Raw genomic sequence first — 24,574 nt, forward strand, 5'->3', positions numbered from 1 at the left:
GTTTTAAAATTCTGTATTTTGTTTATGAATTTTTGTAACACATGGTGATCCAGCTGTTAACTCCTCAGTTCTTCACTGTACTATGGAAGCAATGTAGCAACCCCCTAAACAATTTTTATGAATTTCTGTATGGGAGTTGAAATTGTACTGGTATGTTGTCCTGATTATATCTCAAATCTACTAAACCTTTTGATATGCGGATTTCATTGAAGACCTGAGTGAGTGAGAAACTTGTATAGCGCAACACATGCGAACTGAATCGCCTCTGGGCGCTGTATCCATTCCCTGGGCCCTCAGAAGAGATGGGTCTTGCTCTTTCTCCTGAAGGCCAGGTGGTTTACCTCCAATCGGATGGTGGTTGGTAGAGCGTTCCATAGTCTGGGTCCTTGGACTGCAAATCTTCGTTCTCCTTTGGACTTGTATCTGGCTTTGGGTATCTGGAGTAGATTTTGTTTGGTGGATCGCAGAATACCTCTTATGTATTTCATATATACTCAGCCCTGGATTGTCCGGGGTTGCCATCGGTTCAGAATGAACATTTTGAGTCTGTTTTGCATGTACCTGGTGGAAATTGAGGTCTGTAGGCATGTGTGTTTGCACAGGGCACCGTGATCTTTTGGATGATGGGAAAAATACGGGGACCCTTTGCTGCCAAATGGTATTTTTATGAAAGTTGCTTCATTCTAATGAGTAGGTTTTTCACTTTTCCCAGCATGCTTTTTATTTTCTGACCTCACATTGGCTTTGCATCATGTGGATAAAATGACATAAATGCTGTGATGTAATGTGATTTATATTATATATATATATATATATATATATATATATATATATATATATATATATATATATATATATATATATATATATATATATATATATTTTTTTTTTGTGATTGGTATTCACGTAATTGAGCATAATATTTATTTAACACGCGTGAATTTCCAAACATGGAGCATACAATTCCCTCTTCATGTCTGAGATGTGTAATGCACATCCTTTTAAATTCCTTGCTTTACTTCCTCGGATAGATTTTTTTTCCTATTTTGTAATCCAACTAGATCTAATATTCCAGGAAGGGCTCTGCATTTTGCCTCTTCAATGTTAAGATGAACTCCAGTCTTGCACGGTTGTACAGGCTCTGCTCCTGTGCTGAAAATGCTTACTGTGATTTCACTGCACTCAGGGTGACAGGGTGGATTTGATTTAAATCGAGCGGATTTTAAATCGCTAGTAAAAAGGCTTGATTTAAATCCACTACATATTTATTATTTTAACTGCTTAAGCCCCGGACCATTATGCAGCTAAAGGACCTGGCCCTTTTTTGCGATTTGGCACTGCGTCCCTTTAACTGACAATTGCGCGGTCGTGCGATGTGGCTCCGAAAACAAAATTGGCGTCCTTTTTTCCTCACAAATAGAGCTTTCTTTTGGTGGTATTTGATCACCTCTGCGGTTTTTATTTTTTGCGCTATAAACAAAAATAGAGCGACAATTTAAAAAAATTATTTTATCATAAATGTATCCAAAAAATATTTTTAAAAAAACATTTTTCTGGAGGATGTTTAGCATCACATAGCCCTTCGTATAACTGTGCTAGAGTGATTTGGAATAGAGCTAGTCAGTCTGGGCGAGGAGCTACTAGTCAGTCTGGGCGAGGAGCTTCTAGTCAGTCTGGGCGAGGAGCTACTAGTCAGTCTGGGCGAGGAGCTACTAGTCAGTCTGGGCGAGGAGCTACTAGTCAGTCTGGGCGAGGAGCTACTAGTCAGTCTGGGCGAGGAGCTTCTAGTCAGTCTGGGCGAGGAGCTTCTAGTCAGTCTGGGCGAGGAGCTACTAGTCAGTCTGGGCGAGGGGCTACTAGTCGGTCTGGGCGAGGGGCTACTAGTCGGTCTGGGCGAGGAGCTGCTAGTCGGTCTGGGCGAGGAGCTACTAGTCAGTCTGGGCGAGGAGCTTCTAGTCAGTCTGGGCGAGGAGCTACTAGTCGGTCTGGGCGAGGAGCTGCTAGTCGGTCTGGGCGAGGAGCTTCTAGTCAGTCTGGGCGAGGAGCTTCTAGTCAGTCTGGGCGAGGGGCTACTAGTCAGTCTGGGCGAGGGGCTTCTAGTCAGTCTGGGCGAGGGGCTTCTAGTCAGTCTGGGCGAGGGGCTTCTAGTCAGTCTGGGCGAGGGGCTTCTAGTCAGTCTGGGCGAGGGGCTTCTAGTCAGTCTGGGCGAGGGGCTTCTAGTCAGTCTGGGCGAGGGGCTTCTAGTCAGTCTGGGCGAGGGGCTTCTAGTCAGTCTGGGCGAGGGGCTTCTAGTCAGTCTGGGCGAGGGGCTTCTAGTCAGTCTGGGCGAGGGGCTTCTAGTCAGTCTGGGCGAGGGGCTACTAGTCAGTCTGGACATATACACACACTGATACTTGTGTTATTACCTTGGCCATTCATGACTGTCCTCTAAGTAGGAAAGTCTTCTTCATAGGAGTGCAGAATGTAGGGGCGGCTTTTGTGACCTTGCAATGGTGTCCAAAGGACCCCTTTTTTCCAATTTCTATGACAGGAAGCTGATCGATGATCAGGTATATTGTATGCATCCCTTACAGAACCCCCATGACTTTACATGTCTTTACACTGATATTTATATATTATAAATGTATACTGATTTTGTTGCCTGCGTCCCACTGGTTTTAATTATTACTCTGGTTTCCATTGCAGCCTATTGTCAAGCAGTCTCCATGGAGCAGCCACCAAGGAAGCGGCTGGAGCACAGGCAGCATGTCCTGGGGTGGTATGCACGGCCGCGATCGCCGAACCTCCAACATGGGAATGCCGGGAACAATGAATCAAATCTCCCCTTTAAAGAAACCGTACTCCGGAAACGTCATTGCTCCACCCAAGTTCACGCGCTCCACTTCATCCCTAACTCCCAAATCCTGGATTGATGACAACGTGTTCAGGACCGACAACAACAGCAATTCTCTCTTACCCTTACAGGTAAGAATGGTATGTAGTACACTCCACCTTGTGCATATTTCACTCTGTTTTTATTTGTTATATGCTGATAAGGAAGTATGTCATTATACAGACCTGCATGCTGAATTCCCCAGAGATTTCTGGTTAAAGCGGTGGTTCACCCTAATAAAACATTTTTTTTTTTAGCATTAAATTAGGCATAGTAGCGCGAGCTACAGTATGCCTGTATTGATTTTGTTAGCCCCGTACTCACTGTGCAATGCTATATAGAAGATTCCGACTCCCCGCGGGGAATGGGCGTTCCTATCAAGAGGGAGGATGATTGACGGCCGGCTATGGCACGTCACGCTTCTCCGCAAATAGCCGAAATAGGACTTGGCGCTTCACGGTGCCTGCGCATAGTCTGTGCGCAGGCGCCGTATAGCGCCGTGAAGAGCCGAGACCTGTTCCGGCTATCTTCGGGGAGCGTGACGTGCCATAGCCGGCCGTCAATCATCCTCCCTCTTGATAGGAACGCCCATTCCCCGCGGGGAGTCGGAATCTTCTATAGAGGATTGCACAGTGAGTACCGGGCTAAAAAAATCAATACAGGCATACTGTAGCTTGCGCTACTATGCCTAATTTAATGCTAAAATGTTGTTAGTGTGGGTGAACCACCGCTTTAATGACAGTAAAAAAAAGTGAATTGCGTGTGTTTTTTTTGTTTTTTTTTCACAATTAAATTTTTACGAATCTAGTTTGTACTAATTGAAGAGACCCCCCCCCCCCCCCCCAAAGAAAACGCAGCATAAAAATGGCAGTTGCCTGCTTGTTGACGCACTGTGTGCTCACTTTTAATCCAAAGTCCTACAGTTAAAAAAAAAAAACTTGTCATCTCTTTTACAGGTTTGGATAGAATGGGACTAAATCTCCTTTTTAAGATTTGCTGCTGTTGGCTGCACCATAGATAATGGAAATGTTGCCATTATTCAATAGCAATGATGCTCAGAAATGAACCCACTGGCTCTTCCTCTGTTCCCATAACCACTATATACACTCATTTGTATCTATAGTACCTGAATGTTCAGTTGAGGAGAATGACCCTTTTTTTTTTTTCTTTAAAAAATGTGTAGCTCTGATCTCCTCACCACTCTGAGTTCTAGAAGTCTCCTGCATTTAGTATGGTCCACTGCTGTTCTCTATATGGATTATTTCCACTGGATTGTTTTTGGACCATGTGATCATATATTCTGGTACTGTAGATGTAGTTAAAGTGGAGGTTCACCCGATTTTATGACTTTGGCTTAAATAGTCCCCCCGATGTACATAACTAGTTCGCAGTTAAAATAATTAAAAAAAAATTTGATACCTTATTTATCTGTCCTCGACCAGGCACTTCCTGGTTTTAGCTGTGCGGGACTGGGCGTGTCGCGATCACCGCAATGGATTATGGGATTGATCACGAGTGTGTTTTCTTGATGACGAGAACAATATTGTCTGCTGGTCACAGCGGGGAGTGTCCTTTTCAGGACGCTGCCGGCCATTGTCATAGCAACTATGCAGTGTTGACGGCGCAGGCTCGCCGTCGCACTGCGCATCCCGGAAGTATATACAGGAGGGCTTCAGAGTGCCCGCAATTAAGATGGCAGTGTCCATCATACATTTTTATAAAATATCCTTTTCGGGGAAATAGTCATCCCAGCGGCTGCCAGTATGGGACTGGTGAGTACAAGTTTCTTTGTACTATCATTGTTACAATAACCTATTTAAAAAAAAAAACGTTTTCCCGCGGAACCCCCGCTTTAAGTGTATGCTAAAGCTGAGTAAGTCCTAGTGGTTTACTTTAGGAAGTATAGTTTTGCTGACCCACTGGTATCATTACTTGTGTGTCATCTGACCTTAAATGGGTCTGCAAGTCCTTAAAGTGGTTGTAGGCCTCAGACATGAAATATAGATAGATGTGGTAGACTACAGGTTTCTCTCACGACTGGCTTCTTTATATTTGGAAGTTTGAACCGAGGGAACCTGGCTGAGGCCGGTATTTGATCCATCGCTGTACAGTGGAGTTGAATCGTAAAAGGAAAAGGGCAGGGAGGCTTGGTTGTGATGCAAAGAAAGAAGCCGGCATTTAATCCATGGGTGTGTAGTGGGAAGGACGACACTCCTTCAGGTGTGTTATCAGTGAAAGGTATATGCAGACTGATGAGAACATTGGAGGTGACACACCCTGTGAAACGGCTGTGGAGGCCCCAAAAGCTATGGATGATGAGCACCATCCGAAACCTCTGCATAGCATCGGTGGGGAGGACAATGACATTTAATATTTGCCGAGTGTAACAACCCTTGTTTAATTTCAGAAAAGCACTAGATAAAGTGAATGCCCCTCTTACCTGTCTGTTCTACTGGGCATTGGAGGTGCTGTAATTTGGTATTTTGAGAAATGTGCATGGGGCACTCCTTCCTTTGCGTTGTGTATGAGATTAGATCTGAGGTTTTGCAGATTCCTGGAACTCGTGGTGCCTAAAACTTTACATCTGGGGGCTGCACTGAGTGACTATTGAGTGCAGTGCACACCCCTCACTCATTGTTCACTGGGGAACTCGCTTGTAATGGGACTAGGTGGGGTTTATGTTTTCTTTGATAGTGGGGAAGGATTAGAACCCTGTCATACTTTACTGTTCTCGAGGACATCATTGGAGGTTGCCCTCACTTCATGCCCTTTGGGCAACCTTTCTTTGCCAGAAAGGAAGAGAATGAAACTGTCCATTGGCAACACACACAGATTTTTTTTTTTTTTTTTATTTGTTGGGAATGGTAGAAACCATAATAGGTTGTCTCCAACTAGAGACCAAGGAAAAAACAGTAAAACATGATGGGCATTATCCTTCCACACGCTGCCCAGAACTGGGAAAAAGTTTTGGCATATGCCCTTTAGATAAGCCAAGAATGTATGTTAAAGCTGAACTCTGGCACAACCATTTTCATTTAAATAAATTCCTGATTAGCCAAAGGATATACATCTACTTTGTGAACCTCCAAATACCTTTTACAAGCCCAGTTAATATCTTGTAAACGTAGTAGTGACCTCATCCCTGTGCTGTACACAACCTGAGCAGAGCTGTCTGAGGGACCAGGCAGGCTCCACCCACTACAGTCTGTCTCTGTAGTGTCTAGAGCAGGGGTCTCCAAACTGCGGCCCTGGGGCAGGATGTGGCCCTTTGCTTGCCTTAATGCGGCCCTTAGGGCATTATTACATCCAATTTAAATGGGGCATAATTCTTGTTGCTGGCACCAATGGGGCACTATTCCTCCAACTGACACCATCAATTATTTCCATTAACACCAGCGATGGGGCACTAGTCCTTCCACTGTCGCCAAAGATATGGTATTATTTACTCTCACTGGACATTTTTTTACTCCCAATGGCCCTAGTCTGGCCCCCCTAATGTCTGAAGGACCGTAAACTGGCCCTTTGTTTAGAAAGTTTGGAGACCCCTGGTCTAGAGGAGGGGGCGGATACCAGACCAGTCATCCTGCAAAAGGAGTGTGGTGTTCTGTGAAGTCCTCCAACCTGTCAGAAACTTCAACCACTTAACTTCTGATTTATTTAAAACCAGCAGTAATTGGAGTTTTTGACGAATTGGTGGTTGGACACCACGCTGGCAACCAGATAGAGTCCGGTGCAGGATGTTATGAGCAGAGATTCTTGCTCCAATACTAGCCAACAAAATGACCGCCTCCGAGGTGGCGACAACTTTGTCCTTGTTGGCCGTTGTGCTGTCAAAACAGCTCGGTTTTCCTGTACCGGACTGTATTAGGTTGTCTGTGTACAACCACCAATTCGTCAAAATCTCCAATTACTACGGTTTTAAATAACCCAGAAGTGATGTGGTTGGAGATATTGACAGAACAGTGACAGGTCTTATTTTTACAGCAAGTTTCTGCAAAGCGTAAACGTTTCAAACTGGATTACTGCACAGATCTGGAAGAATCTACAAAGGACACAAATAATCAATTAAGAATACACATGACAAATGGGTTTAGACAATCGTTCTTTATCCTGGAGTTCAGCTTTAACTTCTTGGGACCCGCGCTATAGTCAATTGACGGCTACAGCGCGGATCCCAAAATCCAAGTGGACGTCAATTGACGTCCGCCCCTTTGGGCGGTCCCCGCGCGCGCTCCAGAGCGCGCAGCGGGGAAAATCTGTGTTGGCTGTGTCCCTTGGACCCAGCCAATTACAGATCGCCGCGAACGGCCAATCAGAGTGGCCGATTGCGATCTGTGAGGCCAATGAGAGATGATCTCATATGTAAACATATGAGATCATCTCTCATTGCCGTTTTACACAGAGGCAGCGGTGCTGTCTCTGGAGAGGAGACCGATCTGTGTCTCTTGTACATAGAGACACAGATCGGTCACCCCCCCCCCAGTCACCCCCCCTCCACCTACAGTTGGAACACTATATAGTAACATATTTAACCCCTTCCTCACCCCCTAGTGTTAACCCCTTCAATGCCAGTCACATTTATACTGTAATTAGTGCATATTTATAGCACTGATCGCAGTATAAATGTGAATGGCGCCAAAAATGTGTCCGATGTGTCTGCCATAACGTCGCAGTCCCAATAAAAATTGCAGATCGCCGCCATTTCTAGTAAAAAATAAAATAATAAAAAATAATAATTCTGTCCCCTATTTTGTAAGCGCTATAACTTTTGCGCAAACCAGTTGCTTTTTGCGATTTTTTTGGAGATTTTTTTTTTTTTTTTTTTTACCAAAAATATGTAGAAGAATAAGCATCGGCCTAAACTGAGAAAAAAAATGTGTTTTTTTTTTTTTTTTTTTTTTTTAATTGGGATATTTATTATAGCAAGAAGTAAAAAATATTGTATTTTTTTCAAAATTTTCGGACTTTTTTGTTTATAGCGCAAAAAATAAAAACCGCACAGGCGATCAAATACCACCAAAAGAAAGCTCTATTTGTGGGGAAAAAAGGACGTCAATTTTGTTTGGGAGCCATGTCGCACGACCGCGCAATTGTTAGTTAAAGCGACGCAGTGCCGAAAGCTGAAATTTCACCTGGGCAGGAGGGGGGTATATGTGCCCAGTAAGCAAGTGGTTAATGAAATTATCGCTTGGTAGCCACTAACGGCTAAATGCACTTTTATAGCTTGATGAAAGCCCTTGAAACATACCCTGGATTATAAGATTTGTTGCTCAATCTTGGCCATCATCCAGATTTTTTTTGCTTGCCCTGCATTCACCTATCGGTGGAAATGGGAAGAAGGCAATTGTATGTCCAGATGCCTACATATTAAGTATTATTTGAGACATCCTCACTGCGGGTGCTAAACCCATAGGCGCCCGGTAGAAAGTTGTTTAAACAGGGGCTGGAGCTGCTTGGGTATTCTGACAGCGGCTGTTACTGGCTGTCAGAATACAATAGCCCAATGGGGGGTATTGCACCAGTTACACTTTTGGCACAGGCTGATTTGAAATGAAAACATATCAGTGTATGGGCAGCTTTTTAGAATTCTGTAGCAGGTATAAACTGCGTGTGGCCTATCTGCTCTCTGGCAAAGGGCCATATGATCCAGAAGACTTCAGTGCCTTACAAGGCTGTCCTGCTGTGAAGGACGAGCATGTTTTTCAGTTTTGTTTTCATATAAGTGGGGGGTGGCCTTGTGTGTAAAAAAAATACAAAACACCAATAAAGTATCCTTCTTTTTTTTTTTTTTTTTTTTTTAAATTAACTAGATAAGCATGCAAGCAGGAGTGATCATCATGATTGATTTTCAAAGCTGGAAATAAACATTATGAATTAAGGTCTATAATGGTCTATTGCTGCATCTAAACGCAGCCTTTTCCACCTTACCAGACCATTCTGTAGACGTCTTCTCTCGCTGCCCTCCATTCACCCATCAAATACATAAACAAAGACATGGTCTAAAATATCACTCAAACTGGCTAGTCCACTTTTCCCAAGGCCTCCTTCCACGCTGGCCTCCAGAACTTTTCCAGAGTCTCTACTGCTCTCTGAAGCTCCCTGCCCCGAGCCCCTCTACTGCTCTCTGAAGCTCCCTGCCCCGAGACCCTCTACTGCTCTCTGAAGCTCCCTGCCCCGAGACCCTCTACTGCTCTCTGAAGCTCCCTGCCCCGAGACCCTCTACTGCTCTCTGAAGCTCCCTGCCCCGAGACCCTCTACTGCTCTCTGAAGCTCCCTGCCCCGAGACCCTCTACTGCTCTCTGAAGCTCCCTGCCCCGAGACCCTCTACTGCTCTCTGAAGCTCCCTGCCCCGAGACCCTCTACTGCTCTCTGAAGCTCCCTGCCCCGAGCCCCTCTACTGCGCTGTGAAGCTCCCTGCCCCGAGCCCCTCTACAGCGCTCTGAAGCTCCCTGCCCGGAGCCCCTCTACAGCGCTCTGAAGCTCCCTGCCCGGAGCCCCTCTACAGCGCTCTGAAGCTCCCTGCCCGGAGCCCCTCTACAGCGCTCTGAAGCTCCCTGCCCGGAGCCCCTCTACAGCGCTCTGAAGCTCCCTGCCCGGAGCCCCTCTACAGCGCTCTGAAGCTCCCTGCCCCGAGCCCCTCTACATCGCTCTGAAGCTCCCTGCCCCGAGCCCCTCTACAGCGCTCTGAAGCTCCCTGCCCCGAGCCCCTCTACAGCGCTCTGAAGCTCCCTGCCCCGAGCCCCTCTACATCGCTCTGAAGCTCCCTGCCCCGAGCCCCTCTACAGCGCTCTGAAGCTCCCTGCCCCGAGCCCCTCTACATCGCTCTGAAGCTCCCTGCCCCGAGCCCCTCTACATCGCTCTGAAGCTCCCTGCCCCGAGCCCCTCTACATCGCTCTGAAGCTCCCTGCCCCGAGCCCCTCTACATCGCTCTGAAGCTCCCTGCCCCGAGCCCCTCTACATCGCTCTGAAGCTCCCTGCCCCGAGCCCCTCTACATCGCTCTGAAGCTCCCTGCCCCGAGCCCCTCTACAGCGCTCTGAAGCTCCCTGCCCCGAGCCCCTCTACATCGCTCTGAAGCTCCCTGCCCCGAGCCCCTCTACTGCTCTCTGAAGCTCCCTGCCCCGAGCCCCTCTACTGCTCTCTGAAGCTCCCTGCCCCGAGCCCCTCTACTGCTCTCTGAAGCTCCCTGCCCCGAGCCCCTCTACTGCTCTCTGAAGCTCCCTGCCCCGAGCCCCTCTACTGCTCTCTGAAGCTCCCTGCCCCGAGCGGCCCTACTGCTCTCTGAAGCTCCCTGCCCCGAGCGGCCCTACTGCTCTCTGAAGCTCCCTGCCCCGAGCGGCCCTACTGCTCTCTTAAGCTCCCTGCCCCGAGGGTATTTTTTTTTTGTCTATTTTTAATAAATTTACAAAGATTCCAAACTTCTTTCACGTTGTCATGGGGGATTGTTTAATTTAATCATTTAATCCATTTTGGAATAAGGCTTTAACAAAATGTGGAAAAAGTGAAGCACTGTGAATACTTTTCGGTTGCACTGTATGTGTATATACATTTACCGTATTTACCGGCGTATAACACGCTCCCTAACTTTAAGAGGAAAGCTTCAGGAATAAAAATTCCACAACCCCCTGCGTATAACACGCAGGCACAGTTTACCCTCTATTTTCAGGGTAAAAAAGTGAGTGTTATACACCAATAAATACAGTATTTATTTTAGGTCCCCTTTTAAAAATCTGTTTCATGTTGATGAAATACCTCTGAATATTTGTGACGGGGCTTCTTGTGGCTCTGGCACCTCTCCAGGAGGACTGTACCCTTTTTCAGGTTCACTACAAATGAAATGGCATTTGGATGAGAGAAGGAACATTGTGGCTGTGCAGTTCAGTGACCCAACAGCATTCAGCCATTACATAAGATCATAATTCTTCATCTCGTCTCTGGTGGTTTTCAGGACATAGAAGGGGTTCTTGGAGGTTGCTGGTGACACGGGATAATGTGCTTTACTTGTTCTTTGTTCCTTTTCCCTTACATGGCCGGGTATTTGAGGGAGAAACAGGCACGTTCTCTTCTCTCATTCAGCACCTACAACTGAGGCTTTGTTTTTTTCCTGGGATTCGGATGTCACGGTGTTGGTTTAATTCTCTGAATATATCAGGCATGTCTGTGTGTAGCTGGTGCATTGCTTTTACCATGTATGGATTTTTTTTTTTTTTTGGATGTATATGTTTATATGTATCCCTTTCAGCCAGTTCACATCGGTCTTTCCACCCACTGTCTAGTTTTCGAAACCATTTTGTTTTAGTTCACATAACTAGATTTGATATTAATTTTGCACTATTATTTTATCATGCACAAAAATATATATATATATATATATATATATATATATATATATATATATATTACTGTGTGAGTGTATATATTATTGCAATTCACTATTCATAAGCTGTAAGTTAACAGCCAAGTATGACTGTGCTGAAACCTAATCGTAGCTTGACCACAATTTTGGAATACCATAAAAAAAAAAAAAAAATCTGAATAAGCTAAACTAGAAAATGGGTCCACTTGTGAAATTTCTTCTAATATCCTCAAGGCTTTGTGATATCACCAACTCCTTAACCACTTAACCCCCCGACCGTATTGCTGGTCAAAGACCAGAGCACTTTTTGCGATTCGGGACTGCGCCGCTTTAACTGACAATTGCGCGGTCTTCCGACGTGGCTCCCAAACAAAATTGGCGTCCTTTTTTCCCCACAAATAGAGCTTTCTTTTGGTGGTATTTGATCACCTCTGCGGTTTTTATTTTTTGCGCTATAAACAAAAATAGAGCGACAATTTTGAAAAAAAATAATATTTTTTACTTTTTGCTATAATATCCCCCAAAAATATATAAAAAAAACATTTGTTTTCCCTCAGTTTAGGCTGATACGTATTCGTCTACATATTTTTCATAAAAAAAAATCGCAATAAGCGTTTATTGATTGGTTTGCGCAAAAGTTATAGCGTTTACAAAATAGGGGGTATTAACGCTACGCCGCCGCAACTTTAAGAGGCAAGTGCTGTATTCACAAAGCACTTGCCTCTAAAGTTTCGGCGGCGTAGCGTAAATCTGCCAGCGTATGGGCGCGGAATTCAAATGTTAAAGATGTGGGCGTGTTTTATGTTAATTTTACTTGACCCAACGTAAATGGCGTTTTTCTGAACGGCGCATGCGCAGTCCGTGGGGGTATCCCAGTGCGCATGCTTGAAATTAACCCGCAACAAGCCAATGCTTACGACGTGAACGTCATTCTACGCAAAGCCCTATTCGCGAACGACTTGCGCAAACAACGTAACATTTTCAAAATTCGACGCGGGAACGACGTCCATACTTAACATTGAGTATGTCTCATATAGCAGGGGTAACTTTTTACGCCGAAAAAAGCCTTACGGAAACAACGTAAAAAAATGCGCCGGGCGTACGTTTGTGGATTCCCGTATCTAGCTAATTTGCATACTCGACGGGGAATTCGACGGAAGCGCCACCTAGCGGCCAGCGTAAATATGCACCTTAGATCCGACGGCGTACTAAGACGTACGCCAGTCGGATCTAGCCCAGCTTCAGGCGTATCTTGTTTTGTGGATACAAAACAAAGATACGCCGGAACAAAATAGAAGTTACGCTGCGTATCAATAGATACGCCTTCGTAACTTCTTAGTGGATCTGCCCCCTTGTGTGTAACGGGAAGTTATGGCTACCTGCCATACGTGTAATAGAGAAGCATGACTGCCCCTGTGAAAATAATAAAATCCATGCAGGATTTCTTCCCCCACATTGAAGCCAAATGCTTCATATACTTTGTCTTTTAGAAATAAAAAATACCAGAGTCCTTTTTTAAAGAAGAACCTATTCTAATTCTGCACTAAGGGATATAAATATCACAAGTGAAGTCAATTAGGTGAATGTGTATTAGGGACGGTCTGTTTAATTCTCTTTAGTTTAGCTAGCCGACTAGTTTGGTAAAACGTATACCTCTTTTGCTCGAATGATTCAAATTTGCAGTAAATCTTTGTTTCCAGAGGAGCAGAAAGATGAAATTTCATGGTAGGATGAGCCGTGCTCATGGCTGTGTTTATGTGCGCAGTTGCGGCATGATGGAGATTTCACAATCCTGATACCCATGTGAAATGGGGGGGGGGGGCTTTTGTTAGGCAACACAAACTGCTGGAAGCTCTCGGCAGCAGTGCCTCTGCTGTACAGGGAGTCCCAGAAGCTGGAAATCTACCCCTAGGAAGGGAAATTCACTCCTGCAAGATTTTATAGAAAAAATGGTGTCTCCACTGAAGCTTTATCCCCAATCCTCATTTCCACAACAACATTTTCAAAATCCAAATGTCATAGGAACGGAAAGTGAGGTGCAATCTTCTGGAAAAAGGCACAGTACCTGTTCCAACTTGCATACACATTCAACTGAAAAACAAACCTACAGAACCTATATTTTGTGTGTAACCCGGGGACTGCCTGTACATGGAAGGGAGCTCAAGGGTGGCTCAAAACATTCTTCAGGTGTTATTAAAGTGGTTATAAACCCGTTTTACCTACAGGTAAGCCTAGATTAAGGCTTACCTGTAGGTGCTCGAAATATCTCCCAAACCTCCATGGTTATTTACAAATGAGACCGGCGCAGGCGCACTTTAGAGACGGTGAGCATGCCGTTTCTAAAGGAGATTGTGCAGTGACTGGCAGTGACGTCATCGCGGCTCCGGCCAATCACAGCGCCGGAGCCACGATACCCGAAAGGAAGATGGACGCTTCGTGGAAGAGGAGACAGCAGTGACATTGCAGCCTTTGGTTTCAGGTAAGTGACACATAATGGGCTACTATGCGATGCATAGTAGCCCATTATGTTTTACCTTTGCAGGGAAATAAAGAGGAAGTAAAACCCATCAGGGTTTATTTCCCTTTTTTAAATGCCAAGTTCAATAGTTTAGCAGTTGCCAGTCCAAAGATTGCTACCCCAGGTTCCCAGCTTTTGGATGGCTCTGTTGCCGTCCAAGGTCCTGTAGAGCCACCCTTTTGAATGTGCTTCTGAGTGAAAGACTGCAAGGCAATGCTATGACACTGCCTGTGCCGACATGCACAGACAACTAGAAAGGAATAGATGGTGCATGCATGTGCAGTGAAATTATGGGATATTTTGGGCCAAGGAGGTGGAAGTTAGGAGTAGTTGGGCACGCATGCTCAATGAAATTATGGGACATGAAGCGCCAAAGAGGGGGAACACAGCCAGGGGGAAGTAGATGGGAATGCAAGGACAGTTGCAGTGGGGTTATGCGACATGTGCTGAGAAAGGGGAACAGGGAGAAGTAGATGGGAATCAAAGGACAGTTGCAGTGGGGTTATGCGACATGTGCTGAGAAAGGGGAACAGGGAGAAGTAGATGGGAATCCAAGGACAGTTGCAGTGGGGTTATGCGACATGTGCTGAGAAAGGGGAACAGGGAGAAGTAGGCATGCATGCACAGTGTATTAATGGGGCATGTTGTGCCAATAAGGGGGAACATAGCCAGTCAGGAGTAGTTGGGCACACATACTCAGTGGAATTATGGGACATGAAGTGCCAAAAAGGGGGAACACAGCCAGGGGGAAGTAGATGGGCAAACACAGTTACAGTGAAGTTATGAGACATGTAGTCCCAAGGAAGGGCAATACAGCCAAAGGGGAAAAGATGGGTCACCCATACTCTGTGGTGGTAGAATTTGAGACCTGTAGTCCCACGGAAGGGGATTTCAGCCAAGGAGCAATAGATGGGGCACACAATGTAGTGGAGAAGGAATTATGGGACATGTTTTCCAGGGGAAGGGAACATAGGGACTTTGAGGCGATGAGTGCATGCTCCTTGAATGGATGTTCAGGAAAGTGGTGCACAGGAACCTGGAGGCTGCAGTGGAAAATACACTAAAGCATTTATTTTTCTCTATATAAACGAAGAAAGTTAAAAATGTGAGGCTTTACTAATACTTTAAGAATAAAGTTTTGTGTTGGAGGGGGATGTGGGTTCTGCCCCATTAACCTTTTGGCTGCCAGCGAGGACAGCTGTCTCTTCTGGCCACAGCCAGGAAAGGTGGCAGGTGTGCAATTAATTGAATGGAAACAATTTGCATTCACATTGTTCAAACTATTTATACATGATGTGTTGTGTTTCCAGTCTGAGAGTTTTTTTTGGCCGGACTTTTCGTTCATTTGTTTTATTGCCATGAAAGTAGGAATATCGGTAGTTTCAGGGGAAATCTGGTTCAAACAAACATTGGCTGCTGTTTTAAAGCTGCGCTCCAGTGAAACGTAAGAAGATTTTGCTTTTGAACTCGATCAGGAGAGACGGTTTACTTGCTGAGAGCACAAGAGGGACCTCTGCAGCGTAGCATCATGTGTGGAGAGGCTCAAAGGCACCATGATAAACATACTGAATCTGGGACCAAATTGTTATGTAAAAACTCTGATGAAAGCAAACGTGTGCTTTGTCCATGCTGGGTAATTCAAAAGGAAAGCTTTTAAATTAAAAATGCATAAGAAGAGTTACCTTCTGTGCAGACGGTATGTGAAAATGTTCCCTAGATCTAGAGATATAAAAAGCTGAAGTTGTATGCAAATCTTTGCTTTTTATATGAGGCTAGCCCTATCCTTCTCTTGCCTTCCATACCTTGCAGTTTGTTATTCAGGCTCCCCACCAGAACACATAATCTGAATTGGCAGTGCCAAGGTTGAGTTTTAGGCCCCTTTCAGACGTCCGCTCCGCCTGTCCGTTATTACAAGTCCGTTAACGGACTTGTAATACATCCCTATGGGATCGCGTCCGTTAGCGGATGGAGCATCCGCTAGCGTCCGCGTCCGTCGGGATCCGGTTTTCGGACGGAAGAAAACCCTATTTTTCTTCCGTCCGGCGGAACGGAACTGATGCAGACGGACAGACGGTCCGTCTGCATCCGGTTCCCCATAGGGCAGAGCGGAGCTGAGACAGGGCAGTCCCTGCACTGTGTGCGGGGACCGCCCTATCCGCCGACAGCTGAGCGGGAATCCCCGCTGAGCCGACGGAGACACACGGAGCGGACCCAGAAACGGTCCGCTCCGTGTGAAAGAGCCCTTGGGCTTTATTTAGAGAACACAAATGAGGATCAAGGCGGCTAAATGTCTACATGTTGTGGCCACATACAAATTGGCTGCTGTCAGAAAATCCATTGCCTGACTGGTCAGAGGCTCTATTCGCATATAAGCACCCAGATAAGTGGACAGCGAACAGCGGCTGTTCGTTTGTACAGGTGACTGCACTATACAAAGGAGCCCAATTAAAACCATTGTATGACCTTATCGGGGCCACACCACTGCTTCAAATTTAATAAAAACCCAGAGACACCAGGGATGTATTTAGGTTTTGTGCTGCCCTAGGCCTGACTAAACTCGTGCACCCCCTAATTTAAATATGACCCACCCCTTTCTGTCAAGGCCACACCCCTTGCGGTTTAAGACCCACCCTGAAATTTTCAAGTGGGGACACTAGTTCTGATGGCCTGGGGGGAGGGGGGGCAATGGATTTCCTTAATTTGCATAGATTTACTCTCACTTCCTGTTTGGCTATGGGACAGGAAGTGAAGGGAAATCTCTGCAATGGGACAGGGATGGTAAAAAATTTGAAGCGACGCCCCCCCCACAGTTGCAGAATGCCAACCGCCCACATACTGAAAGCAGTGCGGCCGATTTATGGGGGCACTAAACTAATTTGCCTAACAGTGTAGCGCAAGCCGGCAGAGACACTGTCCATGCTGCCCACCTGCAAAGTGCTGCCCTAGGCCTGGGCCTTGTTGGTCTAGGCCAGGATACAGCCTTGAGAGTCACTTGCAATGAACAACAACGTGAGACTGTGTTATGCAGAGATACCTCGGTTCACCGCTGGCTCCTCACCACAGCCTACATTTATAAATGTTTCATAAGACGTTTTCTTCAGGTGACACTTGCGTTGCGAGAAATGCAGCAAATCCTTCATTGTACGAAGTATTGTGCCCCCCCTCATAAATTGTTACACTGGTTGAGGAAAGTTCATCCAATCGGCCAACAGAAAAAAAAATACATGGATCTAGATCCACACCCCCTCCATATACAAAAAACAAAAAAAAACAAAGCATTAACAAATCTGCTACAGCGAGGGGGAGGGGGGAGAATTCCTTCCTCACACCCCAACAGGCAATCAGATTTTCCCTGAATCTACTTTACCTATAAAATATTTAGTATCCAGTTATTATGTACGTTTAGGAAAGAACCCAGGCCTTTTTCAAAGCAATCTACTGAGCTGGTCGGAACCAGCTCTTGAGGGAATCTATTCCACATTTTCACAGCTCTTACTGTGAAGAAACCTTTCCGTATTTGGAGATGAAATCTTTTTTTCCTCAAGACGTAAAGTGTGCCCCCTTGTCCTCCTGTGATGACCTTAAAGTGAATAACTGAACACAAAGTTCCTTATATAGACCACTTACGTATTTGTACATGTTGATCATCTCCCCCCTTAAAGGGGTTGTAAAGGTTTGTCTTTTATTTTCTAAATTGGTTCCTTTTAAGCTAGTGCATTGTTGGTCCACTTACCTTTTCCTTTGATTTCCCTTCTAAATGTTTTTTTTTTTTGTTTGGCGCCTTGAGGACTGGAGTTGAGAAACACTGCGCTAATCTTTCCTCATAGCTGAGCTCCTCCATGCCTCTTATCAGTTTGGTTGCCCTTCTCTGCACTTTCTCCAGTTCCCTGATATCCTTTTTGAGAACTGGGGCCCAAAACTGAACTGCATATTCCAGATGAGGTCTTACTATTGATTTGTACAGGGGCAAAATCATATTTTTCTCTTTCTTTCTATTTCTCTTTCGTCCATCCTTCTCAATACAAGAAGGGACTTTGCTCATTTTGAAAACCACAGCATATGTAGAGTTATAAATATGTGCAATAACCTGAGCAGTCATTGATTATAGTATATACATCAATGTGAGCACATTTCACATATATCTTAAGGCCAAGGCACACCAGTGGGCACATTTTATGCTTCTTATAAAGCGTGATCATCATGGGGGGGGGGGGGGCGGGCTGCACAGTGTGGTGCATACTTTTTTTTTTTTTTTACTTTCCTCCACTGTGCAGTTCGTTTTGCACAGAGTGGCCCTGATCCACGTCTTCTGGGGTCCCTCGGCGGCTGTCTCTGGTCCTTTCCCTGAAGAACTCAGAGAGAGCTCGCATGGTGATGAGTCCTTGCGGGCGCGCTCCCATGATACAGCAAGCTAGTATCACTCGGCCCCGCGGCGCACCGCATCACTGAATCCATCCGCTCTAGCCAATTAGCGGCCAGGCTGATCGGCGAAGAGGATCTCGGGACCGAGTGCAGGACTTTCGAGGGGTCAGGTAAGTAAAACGGGGGCTTGGGGGGGCCGGCAGCATCAGATGTTTTTTCACCTTAATGCATAGATTGCATTAAGGTGACATTTTTTTTTCCTTTACAACTCCTTTTAATACATCCTAATCATTAAGATAAAGAAAACCTTCAGTGTGCAGCAGCCACCCTCCGCCCGATTTCTATCTAGTGATGTTGCACGAGGGCCTCGGCTGTCTGGGACTCTCCCTCCTGATTGGTTGAGGCACAACAGTGGGTGCCATTTTCATTGCACCCACTTCCGGCCACACGCTACGGGCAAAAGACGGGTTTTTCTGACTTCCCGTCTGTCGCCCGTTGTGTGCTGGGAACACTCGGCTCCCAGCACACAGCGTGTGAGCCAATCGGCGGGCGCAGCGCGACTCGCGCATGCGCCGTAGGGAACCGGGTAGTGAAGCCGGAGCGCTTCACTTCCTGGTTCCCTCACTGAGGATGGCGGGGGGAGCAGCAGAGAGACGAGCGATCACTCATCCTCTGCTGCGGACGGCACTGGACTCCAGGACAGGCAAGTGTCCTAATATTAAAAGTCAGCAGCTGCAGTATTTGTAGCTGCTGGCTTTTAATATTTTTTTATACTGGCACATCCGCTTTAAATAATAAAAAAATAATATAATTATAATTCAGGTTTTAAAATGTGCCAACTGCTTGCACATGATCTTACAAAATAAATGGAGACCGTACATCTAAAAGATGGGAGGGTTAGGAGGGCCCTGTTCTTGAGAGCTTACAATCTAAAAGAGGGGCAAGAGAAACAAAAGCTTTTATTTTAATGGTTTGTGTTGCGCGGTATAGGCATCTTCGCCTCGGCGTGCCATATTTTGTTTATAGAATAACTTTAGGTATTTTTTTTCTTTTTTCCCAGCAAGACTTTACAATTATCTATTTAAAATTAGATATGGCATAAATATTGAATGGAAATGATAGAGGAGTTTGTGGGAAAGCAGAGATCTGCTGCAGTGTGCTTGCTATTTTTGGCCTGGTAAGTAATGACGGATGCTTGTGGAGCTGCCTGTGACGTTCACCTTGAGCTGTCCTTCTCACATGCTTCATTCAGCTCATGCTAGCTCCACCCCCTCGCTGTCAGCTCGCTCGCCCGTACTGCTCAGGGATGCTGCTACGTGGACATTTTGTTATGTAAATGTTCAGCCTGTGAATTGGAAAATGTCTCTGTGTGACCATGAACACAGCACAAAATTGTACTCAAGCTTGTCCTTAAACCCGGATGTCCCTCGCTAATGTAGCGGGGGGGCTTTAATAAAGAAGCTATTCACATGGTGCTGGCCAGATTTAATTCAGCTTTTCCACACGCTTAAACAATGGGATTAAACTTGCTAGGAGCCTGGAGATGAATGTGCCTCCCATTTTGTCCGATAGATTAAAGCATACCTGTCATTTCCGCAGCGTAGGCAGCTATTTTGTGCGTTAAACAAATACTCAGGCCTCCCCCCTCTCTCATCCAGATCTGATTTCCTGTGTAACATCCCTCAGGGTGGCATGCTTCTGCCAACTTGACCCCTCAGCATGACGGGTGTGCGTGTTTTATTTTCACTTGCTAAGAACGGCAATGGTTTCTCCACCGTGACTAACCATATAACAAAAGATGGGAGTGAATGTGGAAGTGAATATTTAAAGGGTTAGTTCACCTTTACAACTGAAGTGCCCGTGCAGGTAAGGTGTGCATGTAGATCAGGGGTGTCCAAACTTTTTTCAAAGAGGGCCAGATTTGATGAAGTGAACATGCGTGAGGGCCGACCATTTTGCCTGACATTCTGTGAACCATTAAAATTTGGTCTAAGTGTGTTCGATCGAGCACTAATTCACTGCCCAACAAGAATTCTCTTGCCTTTGTGGCTGTGTGTGGCGAAGAGATGAGCTCAGGCGTGTTATTTTTATATACCGTATTTATCTGCGTATAACACGCACCTTCACCTTAAAAAAAAAATCTTCCTTTTCAAATAAAGAACTGTGAATCAAAATAAGGGTCACTTCCCATCAATACAGCCTCACAAGCACCCCCCCCCCCGTTGCCCTGAATGAAACCCCCCCCCCCCCCCCCGTTGCCCTGAATGCAGCACCCCCCCCGTTGCCCTGAATGCAGCACCCCCCCGTTGCCCTGAATGCAGCACCCCCCCGTTGCCCTGAATGCAGCACCCCCCCGTTGCCCTGAATGCAGCACCCCCCCGTTGCCCTGAATGCAGCCCCCCCCCGTTGCCCTGAATGCAGCACCCCCCCGTTGCCCTGAATGCAGCCCCCCCCCGTTGCCCTGAATGCAGCACCCCCCCCGTTGCCCTGAATGCAGCCCCCCCCCCGTTGCCCTGAATGCAGCCCCCCCCCCGTTGCCCTGAATGCAGCACCCCCCCCGTTGCCCTGAATGCAGCACCCCCCCCCGTTGCCCTGAATGCAGCACCCCCCCGTTGCCCTGAATGCAGCACCCCCCCGTTGCCCTGAATGCAGCCCCCCCCCGTTGCCCTGAATGCAGCACCCCCCCGTTGCCCTGAATGCAGCACCCCCCGTTGCCCTGAATGCAGCACCCCCCCCCCCCCCGTTGCCCTGAATGCAGCCCCCCCCCCCCCCGTTGCCCTGAAAGCAGATTCACCATTGCAGCCTCATTCATGGAAGCCTCCAGAGAGTCCACAATGTCGGCCCGTCCATCGTCTCCAGGTGCAGGCCCTGGCATCCTTACTATGGGAAACAAAGTGAAGCCTTGCGGCTTCACATCCTGTTTCCTATTGCGCAAGTCGCGCTGTGCTTTGACTGGTCCCGCTGTCTTCTGGGACCTGTGTGTGTCTCCCATAAGGCAGTGGGGGGGTCAAATGTTGTAGGTCTCCACGGCGCCCTTGCATGGCAGTGGGAACGGATACCTGTGTTTTGACAGGTATCCGCTCCCCCCTGACCCCCGAAAGGTGCCAAATGTGGCACCGGAGGGGCAGATGAGCATCCAAATTTGGGTGGAACTTCGCTTTAAAGCAGAAATAAAATTGGTAAAGCAGGATTTTCTTTGTCCCTTCCCCTTCCTCTTACATAAATGTTTATCTTTGTTCAGCACTTCCTGGTTTTTAGTCTAGGCTCGGCCCCGCTATGTCTAGGGATGGCCACCGCACAGCTATCCCAGGAGGCAACATATAACTAAGCTGCATCTTTACAGCACTACTGCACACTCATGGCTGATCTCCATGCATGCGCACAAATGCTGCGGGTGCTATAGTGTCCCTGTACTAGTAACTGTTGGCGATTGAACGCAGAAACCCACCACTGGTCTTTGTCGGCTCCCAAACACCTGTAAAAGACTTGCCCATCCTTCTTTTTTTTTTTTTATATATATTATCTTTATTTTTATTCACAATTGTGATACAACAGTCAAAGGGACAATAACCAAGAAGGACAAAATTGCCCAAACGTGTATCTGAACAAGGTGCATAATGAGGCCCGATTGGTCATCCAACATAGAGGGTGTTGGAGATGGAGGCGGAGGACCGGGTTTAAGAAGGCTTCAGCACCTTTTTAGACCAAGCGCCATCCTGGGAACTCTGGCTTGTCTGGCACCCTTTACAAAAAAATAAAATAATCACAATACGTGTTTTTTTTTTGTTTTTTTTCAGGCTGGTGACATTACAAGTCCCCTTTGCCAACTCTTTTTCTCTGGCCGTTGGTGGATCTTAAAAGCTGCAGCGGAGAGTAGAGCTGTGTAAAGACATGATGCCATGGGCTCAGGGGATGTAGAAATGCTTGGCATTTTTCAACCTGAATCAGCGCCGGAGAAGGGGAGAATATAGGAGCAGCTACTTTTATTTTTAAGAGCTGTGCGTTATCCATTTGTGTGTTTTGCCCAATCTCCTTTACATACAGTAGCCAGGCATGTAGTGCATTTCCACCAGATAGCGCATCTAGGTTTTTGGCTGCAGTGATGTCAGATGCAAAGTTTGCTCTATGACTGTACTGTCAAAGTTCACACATGGCAAATGCTGTAGCAATGTCTTTCATTTCAAGAAGCCCAATTACGTGTTGAATGGTTTTTAATTGGATGGTTGTGTATAAGGAATGACATAATATAGGACTCTTGTCTCAAGGCTTCTAATCTTCTACTACAATGGCCCTCTGTATTAAAACCAGCCGTGTGCTGCACATAGCAGAGTTAATAAGGATAATCTGATTATCTTTCTTTGAAATACGATTCTTGCTCAGAAATTGTTCCCTTCAAGTTTGATTTAACATTTCCACTCAACATCGACTTTTAACCATACCTTTATGAATTTTGGCATTTTATATCATTTTTATTATGTTTTTACTCTTTATGAGCAAACTTTAAGAGACTCTGCCACCAGCGATCCTACACCTGACAATCGGCTGTGGCACGATCGCTAAAGCCTTGTACACGCGATCGGATTATCCGATGGGAATTGTGTGACAGGCTGTTGTCGGAAAATCAGACCGTTTTGTATGCTCCATCGGACAATTGTCAGATTTTCCACGGTCAAATGTGGGATAGCATGCTTTAAAATTGTCTGCCAACAATTGTGTGTTGTCCGTCTTTTTTTTTTTTTTTTTTTTTCATCGTGTGTACACGAGACGAGTCCGTCGGACAAAACTCCAAAGTACAATTACGCATGCTCAGAAGCGATGCTCACCAGAACACAACATTAGCAGAAGTTGCCCAAACGGTGTAGTTTCATGTAGGGCCGAATCAACTTAATCGATTACAATTTTCATAATCGATTAATCGGCCAGTAACATAATGGGGTTAAAAAAACTAAAATGAACCCTTTTTAGTACAAAAAAGCAAATCGCTACTGTAAATATTACTTTCACTGTCCCACAGTAAAAAAAATTAACCCCACTTACAGTAGCCATTATTTGCTCTTTTTTTAACCCCATTATGTTACTAAACATCTCAGGTCGGGGTCACACCTCTGTTTTTTGGTGCTTTTTGCAGAAACGCACTACAGTTCATTTACATGTTTTCCTATGGGACACATCCATGATTTTTTTTTTTTTTCAGCTGCTGCGTATTTGGAAAGGGCAAAGACATTTTAAACGCAAAACGGTGCTTTTTTTTATGGTTCAATATACTTCAATGGAGAAGCTTCAGAAAAGCATGGAATGTGTTTTTGCGGCAATTTGTGTTTTGTAATCTGCCCAACAACAAATTGGCCCTAAAAAATGCTATTTTTTTTTTTTCTTTTTAAGGCTATTATCCGATTTAATCAAAACAATAATCGACCAACTAATCGATTATGAAAATAATTCTTAGTTGCAGCCCTAGTTTCGTGTTTGGCCGACAATTCTTTGCCGTTTGTATGCAAGACAAGTTCCTGGCCAACGCCCTTCGGACAAGTCATACGCTTTGTCCGCTGAAAATCTGATTGTGTGTATGAAGCTTAAAAGGCTGCTTGTTTTGTCGCTTTGGGATTGCTGCCTCTGTAGCTGAGGCAGTGAGATGTTGCTCCCGTTGCCATCAAGGACCAGCATTCCAGCCAGCGACATCCCACTGCGTGTGGCTCCAGAGGGGAGAAATTTAATGGGGTCACACAGGCAACCTTTTTAGGTGTGTGTGTGTGTGTGTGTGTGTGTGTGTGTGTGTGTGTGTGTGTGTGTATATATTCCTTCTATTTGGTTTTAGGTTGTAGAACTCCCAAGTATCAGTTTTGGAGTTTTTGGAATGGTTTTTGGTCCCTCTTATGCCCGTTACACAATATCTGAAAAACGTACGAAATATGCCACTTTCAAAGCAATCATGCGATAATCGGGTCATTGGTGCAGAGCTTTCGAGAGCCGATCATGACCGTTATTATTCTATCGGACATGCATGGAAATCTTTTTCGTACGATTTTCATTTAATTAGTACCCTCTAGGGCAGGGATATGCAATTAGCGGACCTCCAGCTGTTGCAAAACTACAAGTCCCATCATGCCTCTGCCTCTGGGTGTCATGCTTGGGGCTGTCAGTCTTGCTATGCCTCATGGGACTTGTAGTTCTGCAACAGCTGGAGGTCCGCTAATTGCATATCCCTGCTCTAGGGTAATGATATGGTTATAGAGGGAACCTAGTAGGCTGACATTTCTTATTGGGGTCTTCAGTAGTGGATTGCTCTGTCCTAGGCTGTGTTCCCACCCATCTTAAAATCTTACCTACTTAAAGATTGTTCCATTCTTCTCAAAAGGAAAATTGGAACCTCTCCTAGCATCTGTAATTGGGCTAGAGACCTGCAAACTCAAGTGCAGATAATCTCGGCATTGGGATCACTGAACGATTTAGGAAATGGCTAGGCGATTA

At 45.8% G+C, this 24,574-nt stretch overlaps 1 protein-coding gene across 8 annotated transcripts in view; it reads left to right on the plus strand.

The window, feature by feature from the left end:
• CPEB2 (cytoplasmic polyadenylation element binding protein 2) overlaps positions 1-24,574 on the plus strand; it is a 155,025-nt gene that overhangs the window by 56,437 nt on the left and 74,014 nt on the right. For 4 of the 8 annotated variants that reach the window (XM_040335445.1, XM_040335447.1, XM_040335439.1 and 1 more), the window contains one exon: positions 2,686-2,973. In XM_040335445.1, the coding sequence (XP_040191379.1) occupies positions 2,686-2,973 (288 nt within the window). The remainder of the gene's footprint in view (positions 1-2,685; positions 2,974-24,574) is intronic. The other 4 variants (XM_040335446.1, XM_040335448.1, XM_040335440.1 and 1 more) reach the window with 1 other exon arrangement.

Source organism: Rana temporaria, chromosome 1 (genome assembly GCF_905171775.1).
Source record: "Rana temporaria chromosome 1, aRanTem1.1, whole genome shotgun sequence".
In the NCBI taxonomy this organism is placed as follows: domain Eukaryota; kingdom Metazoa; phylum Chordata; class Amphibia; order Anura; family Ranidae; genus Rana; species Rana temporaria.